The following is a 19,643-nucleotide window of genomic DNA, read 5'->3' on the forward strand; positions in this document are numbered from 1 at the left end:
TGAGGAGGTAGCTCCTCAGCACCCCTCTCAAGAGGAGTTTGCATATTTTCTTACAACCTATGAGCTAACAGGCACATGAAAAGATGCTCATTATCACTAGTTATTAGAAAAATGCAAATAAAAACTATAATGAGGTCATTGGTCAGAACAACCATCATCAAAAAGTCTAAAATAATAAATGCTGGAGAGGATGTGGAGAAAAGGAAACCCTCCTATCTTGCTGGTAGGAATGTAAATAGACACAGCCACAATAGAGAACAATGTGGAAGCTCCTTAAAAGATTTAAAAATTTACCATATTAGTCACGATAGGATCCCATATGGGGCCTCATTCCTTATGGGGCAACGGGGTCTGCTAAGGATGGTTGGTTAGAACTGGCATCTGTATTGAAACACCTGAGTGTCCAGGAGGTTGACCTCATGACCCAGTCATGACACAGCTCTGCCTAGCGCCTGGAGAACACTCCTAAGGTCTGGAGAGAAGACTTGCTTAAGGAGCCATGACTGACTCAGGAAGGGGCCAGGTACTGGGCCAAAGGTCTATGTGCAAGCTTTCAAAACTCCAACTTGTAAAGTTAAGGAAAGTAACACACGCGATAAGAGAAAACTGAAAGCCAAGGAAAGATGAAATAGCATGCCTACTAGCTATTGGCCATATCAGACTTCCATATACATTTTCCTACAGCTTCACTAATAACTAACCATTCAAACATCTCCTTACCTCTGCAGACAGGAGGTGATGTCCAGGTTCCATTCTCTAGGCAAACACTCCTCAGGGAACCCTCCAGCATGTATCCACTGTAACAGGAGTAGGTGATCACGTCCCCATACTGATAATGTACGCCTCGGGCAATTGCATTTTCTACGTGAGTTGGCGGACCACATGAGATTTCTATAGGAAAATAAACAAACAAAAAATAAGCTTGCGATACTAACCCAGCCAGTGGAGAGAGAGCATAGTCTCACCTCTAGGACTTAAAGAAGAAAGATAAAATACAAAAAGGTAACCTTTTAAACTACATTAAATCTAAGACACCAGAAACTAAAAGCATCACCTGCTGCTCTCTAGAAAAATTAAATGTACAAGATCAAAGGTTTTGCCTTCTGATTCATGTGTTGAAGCTGAGGTACTTTATACTCAAGGCACCAAGTCTTGTCTTCTTATACCTCATCAAAGAGATATAAGAATTTCAATGCAGGGTGCTTAGCTTATCAGATAAGAAGAGAAGTGGATGCGGATTATTTACAGCCGATCACTTTAAAGATCACGATTTGCAGGAATACAGATTCCATCATGGCTGTTTTATCAGTGCCTAGAACAGTGCCTGGCACAGTGGGCTGTCAATAAATATTTGAAAAATGAGTAAAGGAAGGAATATTGTCTCTAACCTAAAGATAACTCCATTTACACAGCTTGACAGGGTTTATGAAATTCAAGCTTTCACATTAGTTTCCCTCTTTTCAAGACTATAAGCAGTGACCCTCTTCTTTTGGAATATGTAAGACTGAAGTCTTTTAAAAGCCCATGTTTTGAATATTTAAATAAAAATGTTTATAACTAATTTTGCTTTGGTAATTTTATGGGGATAAATTAGATAACTAGAGTTGTTCCGCAGTGCCTCATACAACAAGGGCTGGATTGGAGCCAGGATTCTCATCAGTTTCTAGTTTGTACAAGGCTAACTTTTAGATGAGTTTTCATGAACTGGCTTTTAAAAGGCCACTTTCTGGCCATAATACCATTTGAAAACTTGCCAGAGGCCATGATCAAATGTTCTGATTCTTCTAAATTTTCTTTTCCTTCTAAAGTAGTTAAAAACATTAATTCAATCAGTCACATATCAAATAAACATGTATTCATGCCTTACTGTGTACAAGAAACTGGAAAGAAATAAATGAAGAAAACATGGTACCTTTGCTCAAATGGGTAAAGACAGATAAAGAAATACAGTCACATAATTTAAAAACAGCTGTATTAGAGGCCTGGTTACCATAGTGCAGAAAATTGAGGTCAGTGTAACTAATTATGCCCAGGGGATTATCAGTGACAGTGGTCTTTGGACTAGGCTGTAAAACTTGAGTGAATCAGAGGACTATGGCTCCCAGGTTAGAGGAACAGTAGGTACAGAGATAACAGTGAGCTGCTGGTTGGTTTATAGAAGTGGTTATCAAAGCAGAGATTTCAGGCCACCTATGTGGGAATCAGCTTGGATTGTTATTAAAAATGCAAACTTCTGGGCTTTCTGGCTTATGAGTCTTCATCTTACATACTCTCTCCAGCAGATTCTCATGCCCACTGAATTTTAATCACTGATTTGTAGTGATAAATAGCAGGATGAGGTGAAAAGGATGAGGAAGGTGGCTAATTCGGTCTCAGGAAGGATATTTGTTCTAAGCCACAGACCTCCTGTCTAATAGAAAATGCAAAAGAGGGACTGGGGATAACAAACAACTGTGGAACTGTCTCCTCTCCTAGGCAACCCCTGATCTTCTCAGGAATATTGAGGAGTGATTAAGCATGCACTGAAAGGACATTTGTAATAAAGGCATGTCCCTCCTTGCTGGTGCTTCCGGTGCTCTGAGTAGTAAGTCTCTGGGAGCCAAGACCAACGTGAGGATATGCGGGTAGAATCAGGCCACTTGGCTCACTTCAGTTCAGGCTAATGGCTTTAAAGTAGCCTAGACAGTCTGGCTTATACATATTTAGTTCTTCTCACTTAACTGGGGGTAGATTTCATCAGGATTTGGGAACCAAATCCCCAGCTAAAAGTATGATAAACACTTTCCTGGAGTAAAATCAAAATTCTAATGTTGCAGTAGGCTGCTGGTTGAAAATTCAGGGCTTTGGGGTTATTTTATGCTTTCTATCAGGAGACAGCAATATCAAAAATATATATCAATTCATTTATTTTTTTAAAACAAACCTATAAGATAGGAATTTCTGGTACTATTTACAGATGAGAACTCCAAAATTAAAGAAGTTAGGGCACCAGCTAAAGAAGTTGAGGATTAGGACATTTTGAGGATAGAATTCAAACCCAGGAGGGTAGGATATTGGGCAGGAAAGATGCATTACGTATGTTAAGAAGTATCAAGAGTTCTAAAAAAATGAAGGAAATAATGCTATTATTTTAATAATATTATTATTAATAAATAATGAAATAATGCTATGAATGAAATAACGCCATTTGCAGCGACTTGTGATGATCATACTAAGTGAAGTAAGTTAGACAAAGACAAATATCATATGATATTGCTTATATGTGGAATCTAAAAACAGGGTATAAATGAACTTATTTACAAAACAGAAACAGACTCACAGACACAGAAAACAATTTTACAGCCACTAAAGGGGAAGGAGCTGTTGTTCAGTTGCTCGTTGTGTCTGACTCTGCAATCCCACGGACTGTACCACACCAGGCTCCCCTGTCCTTTACTATCTCCTGGCATTTGCTCAAACTCATGTCCATTGATTAATGATGCCATCCAACCATCTTATCCTCTGTCACCCCCCTCTCCTCCTGCCTTCAATCTTTCCCAGCATCAGTGTCTTTTCCAATGAGTTGGCTCTTCGCATCAGGTGGCCAAAGTATTGAGCTTCAGCATCAGTCCTTCCAATGAATATTCAGGACTGATTTCCTTTGGATTGATTGGTTTGATCTCCTTGCTGTCCAAGGGAATCTCAAGAGTCTTATTCAGCACCACACTTTGAAAGTATCAATTCTTCGGCACTCGGCTTTTTTTATAGTCCAGCTGTCACATCCATACATGAATATTGGAAAAGCTATAGCTTTGACTATATGGACCTTTGTTGACAAAGTGATATCTCTGCTTTTTCATATGCTATCTAGGTTTGTCATAGCTTTTCTTCCAAGGAGCAAGTGTCTTTTAATTTCATGGCTGCAGTTACTGTCCTCAGTGATTTTGGAGCCCAAGAAGATAAAATCTGCCCGTTTCCATTTTTTCTCCATTTGCAATGAAGTGATGGGAGCAGATGCCATGATCTTAGTTTTTTGAATGTTGAGTTTTAAGTCAGCTTTTTCAATCTCCTCTTTCACCACCACCAAGAAGCTCTTTGATTGCTCACTTTCTGCTATTAGAGTGGTATCATCTGCATATCTGAGGTTGTTGATAGTTCTCCTGGCAATCCTGATTCCAGCTTATGATTCATCCATCCCAACATTTCACATGATGTACTCTGCATATAAATAAGCAGGGTGACAGTATACAGCACTGACATACTCCTTTTCCAGTTTTGAACTAGTTCGTGTTCCATGACCAGTTCTAACTGTTGCTTCTTGACCTGCACACAAGGTTTTTCAGGAGGTAAGTAAGGTGGTCTTCAATAATTCTCACCTCTTTAATAATTTTCCAAAGTTTGTTGTGATCTATACAGTCAAAGGCTTTAGTGTAGTCAATGAAACAGATGTTTTTCTGGAATTTTCTTGCTTTTTGTATGATCCAGCGAATGCTGGCAATTTGATCTCTGGTTCCTCTGCCTTTTCTAAATCCAGATTGAACTCTGGAAGTTCTCAGTTCACATACTGCTGAAGCCTAGCTTAAAGGATTTTGAAAATTACCTTGCTAGCATGTGAGATGAGTGCGATTGTGTAGTAGTTTGAACATTCTTGGGCGTTGCCTTTCTTTGGGATTGGAATGAAAACTGACCTTTTCCAGTCCTGTGGCCACTGGTGAGTTTTCCAAATTGGCTGACATATTGAGTGCAGCATTTTGACAGCATTGTCTTTTAGGATTTTAAATAGCTCAGCTGGAATTTCTCCACTAGCTTTGTTCATAGTAATGCTTCCTAAGGCCCACTTGACTTCACAGTCCAGGATGTCTGGCTCTAGGTGAATGACCACACCACTGTGGTTATCCAGGTCATGACAGGGTTAATCAAGGTTATCCAGGTCATGAAGGGAATGGAGGGGGAGGGATAAATTAGGAGTTTGGAATTAACAGATACACAGAAATATATATATATATATATATAATAGCATAGGGCACTGCATTCAATATTTTGTAATAACTTATAATGGAAAGGAATTTGAAAAAAATTATATACAGATATGTGTAACTGAGTCACTTTGCTGTCCACCTGAAACTAACAACACTGTAAATCTAGTATATGTCAGTAAAAGAAAAAAATAAAACAGCAAATGCTTATGTATATTAAAATATTAAAAAAAAAAAACCCCACAAAGACATGTCAAGAGTTGTCACAAGGCTGCAAGAGAAGCTGCCAGACTGCTATGTATCAGCCCGGTGCCAGCCCACAGGTTCTCCAGTTGTGTTTTCAGGACCAGCAGTATTGCCATCAGCAACATCTGGAAAACTGTTAAAAATGCAAATTCTCAGGCCTCACCCCAGAGTCAGATCCTCTAAGGTGGGCCCTGTTTGTACCATGCGTGCTAGGTGGTTCTGCTATCCACTCAAGTTGGAGAACTACTGTGAAATACATTTTCTATTCCAAAGCCCATTAATGGATAGTTTAGAGACTCGACAATGCGGAGAAAAATACGTATTTTAGATTTAACATCCTGCCCATTCCTAGAAAAGTGTGATTTGAAAATCTATTCAAGTGAATCCTGGTCAGGCAGATTTTAGCCTAGTTCTGGTAAGTGTCTCTTTATGTTTGGATTTCAAATTAAATAAGAAAAAAAATTTTTAAATAGCAACACAAAAGTTGATGACCATGATAAGACAGAGATCTAAATATTTACATGTAAGTTACGTGATTGAAAATAATCTCGGGAAGATGAGAAAATTTCATCCCCACTAAGTAAATTCACTGGCTCACACGTGTCCACTTACTTTCACATTTGGCACTTGTCTGTGTCCACGTCTCGTCGGGGTTGCATGTGATGGTGCTCTGGCCCCGGAGCAGGAAGCCTTCCCTACACTTGATAGACACGTTTTGATCGACATAGAACTCCTTTTCAGAAAGCACAGCATTCTCAGGGATCACAAATGGGACAGGGCATGGATTTGCTGTTAAAAAGAAAAGAAAATGCTTACTGGTATTTTCTCTCCTTTTTTAGTTTGTTTCTTTGAAGGCAGAGTATGAACTCTGCCAGAGTTGAGTTCCCAGTGATGATACTTCAAATATATAGAACTTCAAACATTAAATAGACTTAGTTTGCATCCCCATGGAATTATTTGTCAGGATAAAACAGGTAAGATCTGAAAACATCAAGCTATTCAACCACTAACGCGTGGTCCTAAAATTCTAAGATGGAAAATTAAAGGCTTGTTCACAACTGCAGCCCTTCACCAGTGAAACCAAAGCTGTGCTAGAAACCAAGGAGTATATCAAACATCCCCTTCATGTTTGAAGACTATTAAGAACATGGGATGAATGCTTCCTACTGTCCCTGTACTTTCTTTTACTGAACATCCTTCAGAAGGATGAGCCAGAGAAAAGTCAGACATTTCTCAGAGAGCTGAATATAACTTTAGACCCACACTACTCTATCAGAGCATCAGAGCTGAAATTATAGAGTTTCCCAGGCTTTTTGGTAAAAATGGACTCATTTTTCTTCGGGTCTGAAGGAAAAACAGGAAGTGTGCTTTTAGTGTAAGACTGTGATGCACATACAACACCAATTTCACGCAATTTCAGTTTTTCTAATTTTCAATGGGCACAAACGAAGTCTTTGTTCGTAAGAAGGGTGTCAGCTGAATTCCAAAGGTTTGATTAATGTGTTGTAATACTTTAAACAATAGCTAGAGTTTTCTCAATTTATACCTTGCTTGGGAATATTGTTTTCATTCCAGTGGCTATAGCTAATTATCTTCATACACTATATTTATGTTTACTTTATATTAATATTGAACATTAAATATATTTTCTTTTATCACTCCTATCACATGCAATTCATTATACATTTATGTCAAATTTTTTTTAATTAAGTTGCATTTTCTGTCAGTGTTTTTGGACTTGTACTCATCCAAGGAATCTTATGAAAGCTGATTCTCAGACAGGCTATTTTATATAATACAGTTGATTTTTAAAACACCCCATAGTATTCGGCTTGGATATGCACAGATTTCTTTCTCTGGGCCAATCTCACTTATCAATGGAGTTTCTACTATATTTTAGACATCCGGGGAAACTGAATCTGATTTAAACCCCTTCTATGGTCAACACACACGTTTGCAGAGAGGAACAGGGTGGCTCCAAGTCCCATTTTCTGTGCAGGAAGCCTCAGGCGCCCCTTCAAGGCTGTAGCCTCTGTTGCAGGAATATATCACGCTGAGCCCAGCAGTACTGTTTTCAACTTCAGCTTTCCCATTCAGAAACTCAAGTGGAGCTTCACACATGATCTCTAAGAATAAAAAGCAAAGCCTCATCTTAAATGATTCTCCCAATCCTCGTCTTTATACAAGGAATTTATATCACTTATTTGATAATTTAGAAAGAAAAAGCCACAGAGAATAACAGGATTCACATAGAGTGTTATATTACTATCTTGCATTCCAGACATGAAAACTATACAAACCATTATCATTGTAGTTTGAATTAAACCTGCTGCAAATTGGAAACAATCCCCTCACCAACCCCAGAAAGAAAGAAACTGAAATAGCTCAGTCATGTCAGACTCTTTGCGACCCCATGGACTGTAGCCTACCAGGCTTCTCTGTCCATGGGATTTTCTAGGCAAGAGTACTGAGTAGGTTGCGATTTCCTTCTCCAGGGAATCTTCTCAACCCAGGGATCGAACCCAGGTCTCTCACATTGCAGGCAGACGCTTTACCCTCTGAGCCACCAGGGAAGCCCCCACCGTAGCAGTTTCCTATTTCAGACACGTTTCCTTTTCATTCCCCTCTTCCCTCCTTCGTACATACATTCACTTTTGATCATGCACTGTTGGATCATGAACAACTGAAACAAAAAAAATGCTATTATCTGGAAAACCCATTGATGTGAATATTGAGATGTTACTCAATGTTTATGTATGTCTTTCTGTATGCACACACACAGTTCCCTTTTAGAGCTACAAAGTCAGACTCTCCATTGAACATTAGCCATATAATATTGTTTAAAAGACTTAGGATTCCTATTGCATACAAAATCAGCTCATTAATCTACATTCAAAACAAAGTGAACAAAACTCAGGTAACCCAAGTCCTAGTGTTAGCTTGCCACTAACTTCATTTCTGATACTGGGCAGGTCACGTCCCTTCTCCTAGTTCATTCTTTCTCACTGGTTAACCGAAGCGGGTAGACTAGATTATTCGAGAAGTCTCTTCTGGTTTGAAAATTTGATAACTCCTCCAGAATTATTAAGAGAAAAAAAATTTTAAACTTGCCATTTGACTGGTTTGTAACTATTGCATTTAAATACATTGCTTTTTGGCAGAGGAATCATATGAGCCATATCCTAGGAACTGAGTCACTTGAATTCACCCACATCTTGCTAAATAAACTTGGCTGTCCTCATACAATGAATTAATGCAAAATTCCAGCAAAAATGTGAATATTCATTTGTTGGACAGATGTGTCAATGTTAAGAAGATGTCAGTTTTACCCACTACTGTTACCAAGGAAACAGCTCTAAGTCTTCTAAATTATCATTATTTCGGGGGAAACCCACAGAAAGAAGGCAAGTAATCTCAATAATTAGTTTTGAAACAAAATGTTTGCCATTCCAGAGTCAGCAATCTTGTGTTCTGTTCCAATCTAATCATTAATCTCTACCCCAGTTTTTCACTCTTTTATTGTTTTGGTGCCCGTGAGCAAAAGCCCATAAAAGGTTTTCATGCAGCTCATGGAGTCAAAATTGGAAACAACTTGCAAAGAAAATGTGGCCACACTATTATTCCGTGTCCTTAGTATCGTTTTGGGACCGAGAGTCATTTGACTTACTTTTGCATGTCGCCACCCCTCCAGTCCACTGTCCGTTCTCCTGACACACCCGTTCTCTGCTCCCCTGTGGATCAACAAAAACCATCACTGACAAGACGATACCTCTATAATGAAAAAATACGAGAGTGCAAAGTCAACTCGGCGGGGATCTGGAAATTCTTGGCACTGGGATGCTAAATGAGTTCGTTAAATAAATACAGTTTAAGAAGCGGGTTTAGACTTTCAAAAATGTTTTCATCAAATTACCTCAAAATTCATATTCTGGCTGGCCAGTGTAATTCAGGTACAGACACTGTTTCACTTTCTGCTTAAATGACAACTAATTATAACCGGTAGCAAAGAGCGATGTAGAATGTGTCCAAAATGTCTGAGAGGTCTATTTGCCGAGGATTTTTAAAAAAATTTTGAATTGAGTTTATTTTTCAGTATCTTAGAGGTACAGCAAAGAAGTGAATTTGTTTATATACACCCTTGGACATGAACTAGGTCAAGATATCTTATTGAGATCAGGATTGAATTTTTTGACAATGTAACTTATCCATTATATCTAAACTTACCCTATTAAGGGCCCAAGCAAGTAAAATTTTAAATATTCTGAGTAAAAATCTTTCTAAAAATTTATTTCCCTGCCTTCTGAAATAAGGGTAAAAATAATATAAAGTTATTTGAAAAACCATTTATAGTTGTTATCCTCGATGGACTTTTGATATATTTTCCAATACCCCACAGCCCTTAGGCGTGGGGTGGGGGTGGGGTAGGGGGAAGGGGGAGGATATCAGCTATTTACCCTCAGAGTTACTATATGCTGAGCTAGGCTAAGATTATTGTGTTTTTATTTCTGGATACAATTTTCATGTGTCTTCTTTTTTTTGTGGTTTATCTCTTCTTGTAATCACACCTGTTTCTAATGATAACTTTTTCCTATGTTTTTATTCCTAATTTGCTATGGAACAATTAATAAGATAAATAAAATTCTGTAACATTATGGGTTCTAAGTAGTGTGTTAAGGGGCCTGGCTTTAATTATATGAATTGCAGCACATGGATTTTGTGTGATGTGTTTTCAATCCTCAGAGCTCTTTGGATACACATTCTCAGAGCTAGTTCTAAATGAGCAATATGTCTGAAAAGGAGCTATCGCCTCTACTTTGATTTTTATCTGCTCAACTATTGTCTTTCATCCCTAATCCTCTACTACTCAAAGGTATTTTGTTTGAGTTTACTGACAAAGCTTCACCTACAAAAACTCCACTGACATCTATGGAAGGATACTCACCTGACCTTCCAAAAAATAACCGAACCCAAAAAAGTAAATGTTTTAAAAAATACAGATTATCTTTTTCTTATTGAAAAAGTAATATGTGTTGATTATAGAAGGCTTAGAAAATATGAAAGAGAAGTAAAAAATTTTCTAGAATTCTTCATCCAGAGATAAACCCTGTTAATATTTGCTGTACTTTTCCTGTGCTTATATACTTACATATGCAAAGGAAAACATACATTCTAGTTTGTGAACTATTTATTAATTTTTAGCAAGTATATGACAAACTATTGAATCAGCTCCCTATTTGGGTATTCCAGAGTGGACTGTTGCTGCTGCTAAGTCGCTTCAGTCGTGTCCGACTCTGTGTGACCCCATAGACGGCAGCCCACCAGGCTCCCCCGTCCCCGGGATTCTCCAGGCAAGAGCACTGGAGTGGGTTGCCACTTTCTTCTCCAATGCATGAAGTGAAAACTGAAAGTGAAGTCGCTCAGTCGTGTCCGACTCTTAGCGACCCCATGGACTGCAGCCTACCAGGCTCCTCCGTCCATGGGATTTTCCAGGCAAGAGCATTGGAGTGGGGTGCCATCGCCTTCTCGAAGAGTGGACTACACTCAAGTAGTTAATTTAAGCCAACAGTATTTTTCTAATTTTTTTCCTTCTTTAATATTTTGCATAATAAATATTCTGTTTCAATCATGTCAATTTTTGTTCCAATAAAATTCTATTTTCTGTAGCTATTGCTGTAAAAAGTTGCAAGTTTTACTATTTATTATTTTATGACTTATTATTTACTTTCCCTTCTTTCTTTTTCTCTATTCCTTTACATATCTTGTTTTTGATGATTAAGCTGGAGTTTTAGATCCAGATTAGCATCAAGTTACTATTTTCAACATAATATATCTGTTTAATCAACAATTAACTTAGATAGCTATATTAATTTTTAGCATCATAGAAACCACTTTACTGCTCATTAACAGCAATTTTAGAACACGATTATCTCATTTTTGTGTTCTTTATTTTGATTTATTACTCAGTTGACTGTCAGTTCAGTTCAGTTCAGTCACTCAGTCGTGTCTGACTCCTTGCGACCCCATGAATCTCAGTATGCCAGGACTCCTTGTCAATCACCAACTCCTGGAATTCACTCAGACTCACGTCCATCGAGTCAGTGATGCCATCCAGCCATCTCATCCTCTGTTGTCCCCTTCTCCTCTTGCCCCCAATCCCTCCCAGCATCAGAGTCTTTTCCAATGAGTCTACTCTTCTCATGAGGTGGCCAAAGTACTGGAGTTTCAGCTTTAGCATCATTCCTTCCAAAGAAATCCCAGGGCTGATCTCCTTCAGAATGGACTGCTTGGATCTCCTTGCAGTCCAAGGGACTCTCAAGAGTCTTCTCCAACACCACAGTTCAAAAGCATCAATTCTTCGGTGCTCAGCCTTCTTCACAGTCCAACTCTCACATCCATACATGACCACAGGAAAAATCATAGCCTTGAGTAGATGGACCTTTGTTGGCAAAGTAATGTCCCTGCTTTTGAATATGCTATCTAGGTTGGTCATAACTTTCCTTCCAAGGAGTAGTTGACTGTAGGGATTTATATTTCAAGACGATCACATGTCTAGTGACATTTGGGGGATTTAGATGTCTCAAAAACGTTGGTAATCCTCATATAAAAATGATAACATTTACAGAGTAGGAAAACTGACCATGATTTATATTAGTTGTCTTAATTGCTTTGTATGACTTTGGTAATCATATGAATACTAGGAGTAATGACAATTACTACCCTCTATTGAGCTCAGACATTGTATAAAGTGTAGTACTTGCCACTTTCTTTTATCGCTAGTCCTTATAGTAACTTTGTAAAGGTGGTTATCACATACTGGACAGGATGAAACAGAGGCTCAGAGAGGTTCCCCAGCATCTTTACATCCAGCAAAAGCAGAGAGCATGCAACAGAGGTCTGCTGGGACTAAGTCCCTCTTCTTTCCCAGCCACTGACCTTTGGTACTGGGGGAACTTGTTAAGAAATGCAAAAATTCAAAAGTTCTTTTTGCGGTAAGACTTTCCCCTAATGGTATGTTTTTCCATTGAGAGGCATAATGTCTGGCTCCATTATTATTATTATTATTTTTGACATCAGTAGCCATGCTGATGAAAACCTAAATCTATTAATTCATAAGAGTTGCAAATTCTGAGATTTGAATTCTATCGTTATTGACTGGAGTTCATCTACTATTTGGTTATCTAGTCATTCAGTTGGGGTTCTCTGGTGGCTCAGCTGGTAAAGAATCTACCTGCAATGCAGGAGACCTGGGTTCAATCTGTGGGTTGGGAAGATCCCCTGGAGAAGGGAAAGGCTACCCACTCCAGTATTCTGGCCTGGAGAATTCCAGGGACTGTATAGTTCATGAGGTCTAAAAGAGTCATTCAGTTAGCCTTGAAAAGATACTTTTCCTCTTTTTGATGTACTTTCAAAATAATGGATTTGCCCATGGGAATCCCCTAAAAGTTACCAAATAATCTTTTAGTATCACTATGAGTCTGTCATTCATGACGTATTTGATGTGTCCATTAAAGTTACTGACGCTAAAAAGGTTTCATCTTGGCCATCTTGGGAGCCTTATCCAATTGGCTCCTGAGGTCTTTTTAAAAAACTTTAGTATTTTTGGCTTTGCTGGGTCTTTGTTGCTGCACTGACTTTTCTCTAGTTGAGGTGAGAGGGGGTTACTCTCTAGTTACTCTCTAGGTTTTTCATTGCAGTGGCTTCTCTTGTTGCAGAGCATGGGCTCTGGAGTGAGAGTTTCAGAAGATACAGTTCCTGGTCTCTAGAGCAAAGGCTCAGTAGATGTGGCACACAGGCTTAGTTGTTATCCTGGCATGTGGGATCATCCTGTCCCTGGGATTGAACCCATGTCTCCTGCGTTGGCAGGTGGATTCTTTACCTCTGAGCCACCAGGGAAGTCCATCTCCTGAGTTTTCTTTTTTTCAAATATATTGCCTTTGATAGATTCCCTCCTATCTCATATGATAAAGATTTTCTAGGCTAATTTTTTACATACCCTGTTCCAGACCTGGATTTGATTATTTTTGTAAATAACTGGACATAAATATTTAGAGACAGTCTCTCAGGTGCTTCAAACATGTAGCTTGGAATAATAACAGTTGCTATAACATCTCTTTCAATTTTGTGGTTACCACTGGGATATTTCCAAAAATTTTAAGGTAAATCATCCACTTCCTCAAATTTAATGACCCATCAGTTTGCTTTAGATTTTACACCACTTTTCTTCTTAACAAATGCAAGGTTAGTACTCTCACATGAAGAACAACTGAGTTTCAAAACCAGAAAAGCTCTCCAACTGCCATCAACCATTACATTATCATCCTTTTCTCCCCTAAAAAAGAATCTTTTGAGGAAATAAAACAAGATCCACATAAGCCTAGTTTCATCTTTCATGGAGCTTGCTTATGAAAATTCTCTGATTCTATGGTCAGCAGGAAAATAATGGAACACACCATACTCATTAACAAATCTTTGGCAATGAACACTTCTCAAAACCTGCATTTAATACCATTATAACAACAAAAACAGGGAATAAAGCTTCCTGAAAAATCAAAGGGCAACATTATACAATATAAAAAAGGCCTCTTATATTTCAAATTTGACGATGTGATCATGTTTTGATGGCAGCATTCCCACCAGAGTACATTGGTGCTGCTAATAGGATTTTAATATCACAAACCAGGCAGGCGTGATCTTAAGACCCATCATTTGGTTAAAACAGCTCTGGGGATTTTTTTTTTCAGGCTATACCTACCTTGAGGGAATCTGGCATCTCAATAAAAAACCCTCCAAGGTATTTGAGCCCGTGGCTTGAGGAAATTCTAGCTGTGCATACTTAAATCCCTGTAGACACTGCCCCATGGTGACAGATTATGCAAAATATGGTTAACAGGAGGCCAAAACATAGGTTTAAGTGACCAACTAAAGTAACAATGTCAGTCTTGGGCAGGTATGTAAACTCCATTTTTTTCATGGCTTTGGTTTTTTAATTTGAAACTTATTCTGCTTTTTAAAGTTATAAGTCACTTTAAATACTTCCAAGAAAAGGTTAAGCTATAAGGCAACAATGTATAAAAAAGTGTAAAAAAGTCTTTTAGGACTCAAATCAGTGAGATAAAATGGTGTAATACTAAAAATATTCCTACTGCTACTGCTACTGCTAAGTCACTTCAGTCGTGTCCAACTCTGTGCAACCCCACAGACGGCAGCCCACCAGGCTCCCCCGTCCCTGGGATTCTCCAGGCAAGAACACTGGAGTGGGTTGCCATTTCCTTCTCCAGTGCACAAAAATGAAAAGTGAAAGTGAAGTCGCTCAGTCGTGTCTGACTCTTAGTGACCTCATGGACTGCAGCCTGCCAGGCTCCTCTGACCATGGGATTTTCCAGGCCAGAGTACTGGAGTGGGGTGCCATTGCCTTCTCTGAAAAATATTCCTAAGTATATTGGAAAAACAAATTAATTCTAGTTAAACAATTTGTTTGCTTACCTCTAATTCATAGCCAGTTTCACAGTGATAAGTAATCGTGCTTTCAAAGTTGTATTCACTGCCAAACACAAATCCATGTTCTGGACTTTCAGGTTTCCCACAAGAAACTGGACTGCAGGATTCATCAGAAAATGGGGGCTCCCAGGTGCCGTCAAGCTAAATAACAAATTATAAGTTACACTTAGGAATTAGTGCACATGAATGGGTGTGAGTGAGTGTGCACTCAGTCATGTCCGACTCTCTGCAACCCCATGGACTGCAGCCCGCCAGACTCCTCTGCCCATGGGATTTTCCAGGCAAGAATACTGGAGTGGGTTGCTATTTCCTCCTCCAGGGGAAATGGCACATTAATGAAGACGTCTGGAAATACTGCTAACATAACAGGATAATCCTCAAATGTCAAAGGATCTAGAACTTGCTACTACTACTGCTACTTATCTTTGACATTAAGAAGCACACGTTAATTATCAGATGGTCATCAGTAAACAATTTTAGACACTTCTAAAACTCATAAAACAAGCATTTTCTTCCTAATAAAATCCTTTAAAAAGAATCAAGAACATGAACAAGTATGTCTTCATTATGATGAGAACTGTATGGTAGATACAAATATTCCATGACTTAATACACCCTTACATTTTACATAATTCTACATTTTAATCTAAAGCTGATAAGAAATAGACACGTTCAGGCATACCACCCAAAGTCTAAAAAGATGGCTTCCTTTTCTCCATGTCAACACGAATACTTGAAAACATTCTACGACATATTGTGAGCAAGTCACAAAGTTAAAAAAATAAAAAAACAACAACACACACAGAGACATTACTTTGCCAACAAACGTCTGTGGAGTCAAAGCTATGGTTTTGCCAGTAGTCATGTACGGATGCGAGGGCTGGACCATAAAGAAGGCTGAGCACCGAAGAACTGATGCTTTCAAACTGTGGTGCTGGAGAGTCCCTTGGACTGGAAGGAGATCAAACCAGTTAATCCTAAAGGATATCAACCCTGAATATTCATTGGAAGGACTGATGCTGAAGCGCCAATACTTCAGCCACCTGATGCAAAGAGCCAACTCATTGGACAAGATCCTGATGCTGGGAAAAACTGACGGCAGGAGAAGAAGAGGGTGACAGAGGATGAGACAGTTGGATGGCATCATTGGCTCGATGGACATGAGTTTGAGCAAACTCCGGGAGATAGTGAAGGACAGTGAAGCCTGGTGTGCTGCAGTCCATGGGGTCGTAAAGAGTTGGACATGACTAAGTGACTGAACAACCAAACACACACACACATTTACTTTATTCCCCCACCACCACAATTAGTATTAACATTTTCCAGTCTTCTTTTGGGGTGTACAAAGAGGTGCACACAGATGTTTCCCTTGAAGACAGTTATTCTCTGCTAATGTTATATTGTTTTCTTTGAGGAAATAGCATATGAGTTGAATAGCATTTGAAACAGGACTTGAGACTAAACCCTTTATTCTACAGATGAGCCAAAAGTAATTTTATATATATTAATATACACCTGTCACATAATTAACCATTCCCCTAGTGTTGGAAATATACATTATATCTAATTTTTCAATGATGTAAATAATGCTTCAATAAATATATGTCTTGCACAGATTATTCTAGGTATTACTATTAACTTTCAAAAGCTACACAGTATTATTTTTTTTTTATGTATCTGGAGTTTATTTTAGCATATATTAACTTTTTCCCTAGTGGGAAAAATTGTCATCATTCCTTTATTAGGATCTGCTTTTGACAATTTCTTCCATTTCATTCACTTCTCCTTCTAAAAAATTTCACACTAATGCCATGCTGATATGTTGTTGTTCAGTCACTAAGTCGTGTCTGACTCTTTGCAACCCTATGGACTACAGCACACCAGACGTCCCTGTCCTTCACTGTCTTGTGGAGTTTTCTCAAACTCATGTCCATTGAGTCAGTGATGCCATCCAATCATCTCACCCTCTGTCGTTCCCTTTTTCTCCCGCACTCAATCTTTCTCAGCATCAGGGTCTTTTCCAATGAGTAGGCTCTTTGCATCAGGTGGCCAAAGTATTGGAGCTTCAGCTTCAGCATGAGTCCTTCCAATGAAGGTTTAATTCAGGGTTGATTTCCTTAAGGATTGACTGGTTTGATCTCATTGCAGTCCAAGGGACTTCAAGAGTCTTCTCCAGCACCACAATTCAAAAGCATCAGTTCTTTGGTGCTCAACCTTCTTTATAGTCCAACTCTCACATCCATACATGACTACTGGAAAAACGGTAGCTCTGACTATATGGACCTTTGTCAGCAAAATGTCTCTGCTTTTGAATATGCTGTCTAGGTTTGTCATAGCTTTTCTTCCACGGAGCAAGTGTCTTTTAATTTCATAGCTGCAGTCATCTGACAATCCAGCACTGGATTAGGAATGCCATGCTGATAGAAGCTAAGCAATTCTAAGTAACTTTATAAAGTGACATAAGCAGAGGCAGAATTCGACTCCAATTTGTGTCTTCTGCCTCTGCTCTTCTCCTAAAACCAGAAACATACGTGGTAACAGTCAGGGCTCATTTCTACACACAGACTGTCTATGTGTAAAGCATTCACACGGTTAATCTGTCATGAATCTTTTGTTATAGATATCTGAACATTTTATCTATCTTTGGTACTTCTCACGTACCCTTGGCACTTTGTTTTTAAAAATGAGAATATTGGAAAGAAATATATGTTTTTATATTTCTGTGAAAAAACTCCTCAAATTCTTTGACAGGATTGGAAACTTGAGGCATTTTCTCTTTTCAGGATAACAAGATACTGCCTGTGTGGATATATCTATATCTATATCCACATACTTATACACACACTTACTTATACACTTGCACATATATCCACATGCACACACACAGAGCATAATACACACTTACATATATATCCACATACACACACACTCACATATAGTATAATATACATATAGATGAGTTACACTCTACATGTTCTAATTAAGAAAATCTTACCTGACATGTTGATGTATTAACTCCCTCATAGGTATACCCTTCCACACATGACACAGACACTTGCTTATTCACACTGAAATCATCTCCACGAACAAGTATATGTGTTACATTTGTTGGCAGACGACATTTTTTAGGACTGCAAGAAATTGTCTCAGGGAACCAATGACCGTCTTTCTGACAGGTGAATGTGTCTATATCTGTATCCATGACATAACCTTCTAGACACCTGCAATTGAAAAGAAAAGTGAGTGCCTTAAATGGAGTGTGATGTAGTTGGTGACTTGTTCTTGGATTCAAGAAGTTGCTACAAAGCTCAGCACACATTTTATATGATATATTAAAACGGACTCAAACGTCAGGGAGATGGTGCTGCCATGCAAAAACACCAGGATAACAATGATCATCAGATCAATCCTCAGTTATTCACATTAAAGAGGAGCCACGTCTAAACTTGCCTTAAATTTTGTTGACATGATTTACCTTTGCTCTGGATGATACCATTATTGAATTAATTTTTATTCTGAAAATACCTAACAGCTCAAGAAATTCTAGACAAGGTTAAAAATAAACTCAGATACTAGTAAGAATGTAGCACAATTAGTATTGACTGGGAGTCTATTTTGTTCCAAGAACTGTTCTAAGTCCTCTACATAATGTGTGTCTTTTAATCTTGTTTAGTAGCTATCATGTAACAGCAGTATTGGTGTTCAAACTAGAGTCAATCTGACTCTAAACACTCAGTGATTTTGAAAACTTTGCATTTTTTTCATTCAACAAATGTTTACAGAATATTTATTAAATTCCACTCACTGTTCTAATTGCTCTACAGATACTAAATCATTTTCATGTCAACTCTATGAATAGGTGTGATTATTTTTATTCCCATTTTTATAGGTGAAGAAACTGACGCCAGAGAGATTAAATAACTTCTCCAGGAAGCAGCAGAGCTGAGATTCCTGCCTAGGGAACCTGGCTCTAGAGGCCCTGCTTTTACCACTATACTGAAACCATTTAATTAATATTTATTGGGTGGGTATATTTTCAAAATTTCACAAACTACCAGGCTAGGTAACAGTCACAGGTTTGCAAACTTGGAATGATCAGTTTACTAACAAGTGAAGATCTGAAGATTGTCAACACACAAGGAATAACAAACAGGACAGTCTTAGGAAGCAGGTGGTGTTGTGATTTTTCAAGCTATCTGACACATGAACATCCAAATAGAAAACTGCAAATGCACTTCAAAAGTAAGGAATAATTTTTGTTTTTCTTCTAGGTGCATAACCCACTCTTCCTTAGCTTTCATTTCACTGACAATCTTCCCTCGGGTCTGTTTCTTACTGCAAGTAAGAGAAAATGAAGGGCTAAAATGTCTACAACAGACAGGCTTAAGAAGAGTTATTATTCATAAAACTTAAGAAGCCAATATGTGAAGAATAATCCTTAATTCCTTCAGAGATACCAACAAAATCTAAATTGATTTAGAGGGCTGAGATATATTTGCACATTACAGGCATTTATTCCAATAAAAATCTAAATTATACATTCATTCCATATTTTCTCATTTTTTTAATACTACATTTTAAATAGAGAATTTTTCAGCAAAAAGTCACCATTTGTGCATTAAATGCTTAGTTTGCTCAGATAGCATAGGTTAGACGTCCTCTTAAGACTATCTCCTTATTTATGTTGAAAGTATGTGACTTTTGACCTGAATTCTTCAGTTTTTGCCCTATTTCCCCAACATTTACATATATGAATATAATTCTTAGGTAATATCAAAGAAATTTATCAGTGTATCATTCAAAAAAGAGCCTATGAGTTAATAGGTATTAAAGCTAGTTAGAGGATCTTGATGGTCCAAGAAGCTCAACAGAATCCGTTAATTATGATAACTGTATTAGAAACTATAATCTGAAAATGTGGAAATTTACTTTTACAAGCCAATC

General features: G+C 38.2%; 1 protein-coding gene across 1 annotated transcript in view; it reads right to left on the reverse strand.

The window, feature by feature from the left end:
- SVEP1 (sushi, von Willebrand factor type A, EGF and pentraxin domain containing 1) overlaps positions 1 to 19,643 on the reverse strand; it is a 207,297-nt gene that overhangs the window by 13,419 nt on the left and 174,235 nt on the right. The window contains exons 39-44 of the mRNA XM_061426467.1: positions 17,695 to 17,920; positions 14,685 to 14,840; positions 8,869 to 8,932; positions 7,154 to 7,327; positions 5,814 to 5,990; positions 721 to 891 (exon numbers count right to left, since the gene is read on the reverse strand). Coding sequence (XP_061282451.1) covers positions 721 to 891; positions 5,814 to 5,990; positions 7,154 to 7,327; positions 8,869 to 8,932; positions 14,685 to 14,840; positions 17,695 to 17,920 — 968 coding nt within the window. The remainder of the gene's footprint in view (positions 1 to 720; positions 892 to 5,813; positions 5,991 to 7,153; positions 7,328 to 8,868; positions 8,933 to 14,684; positions 14,841 to 17,694; positions 17,921 to 19,643) is intronic.

The sequence above is a fragment of the Bos javanicus genome, chromosome 8, assembly GCF_032452875.1.
Source record: "Bos javanicus breed banteng chromosome 8, ARS-OSU_banteng_1.0, whole genome shotgun sequence".
In the NCBI taxonomy this organism is placed as follows: Eukaryota; Metazoa; Chordata; class Mammalia; order Artiodactyla; family Bovidae; genus Bos; species Bos javanicus.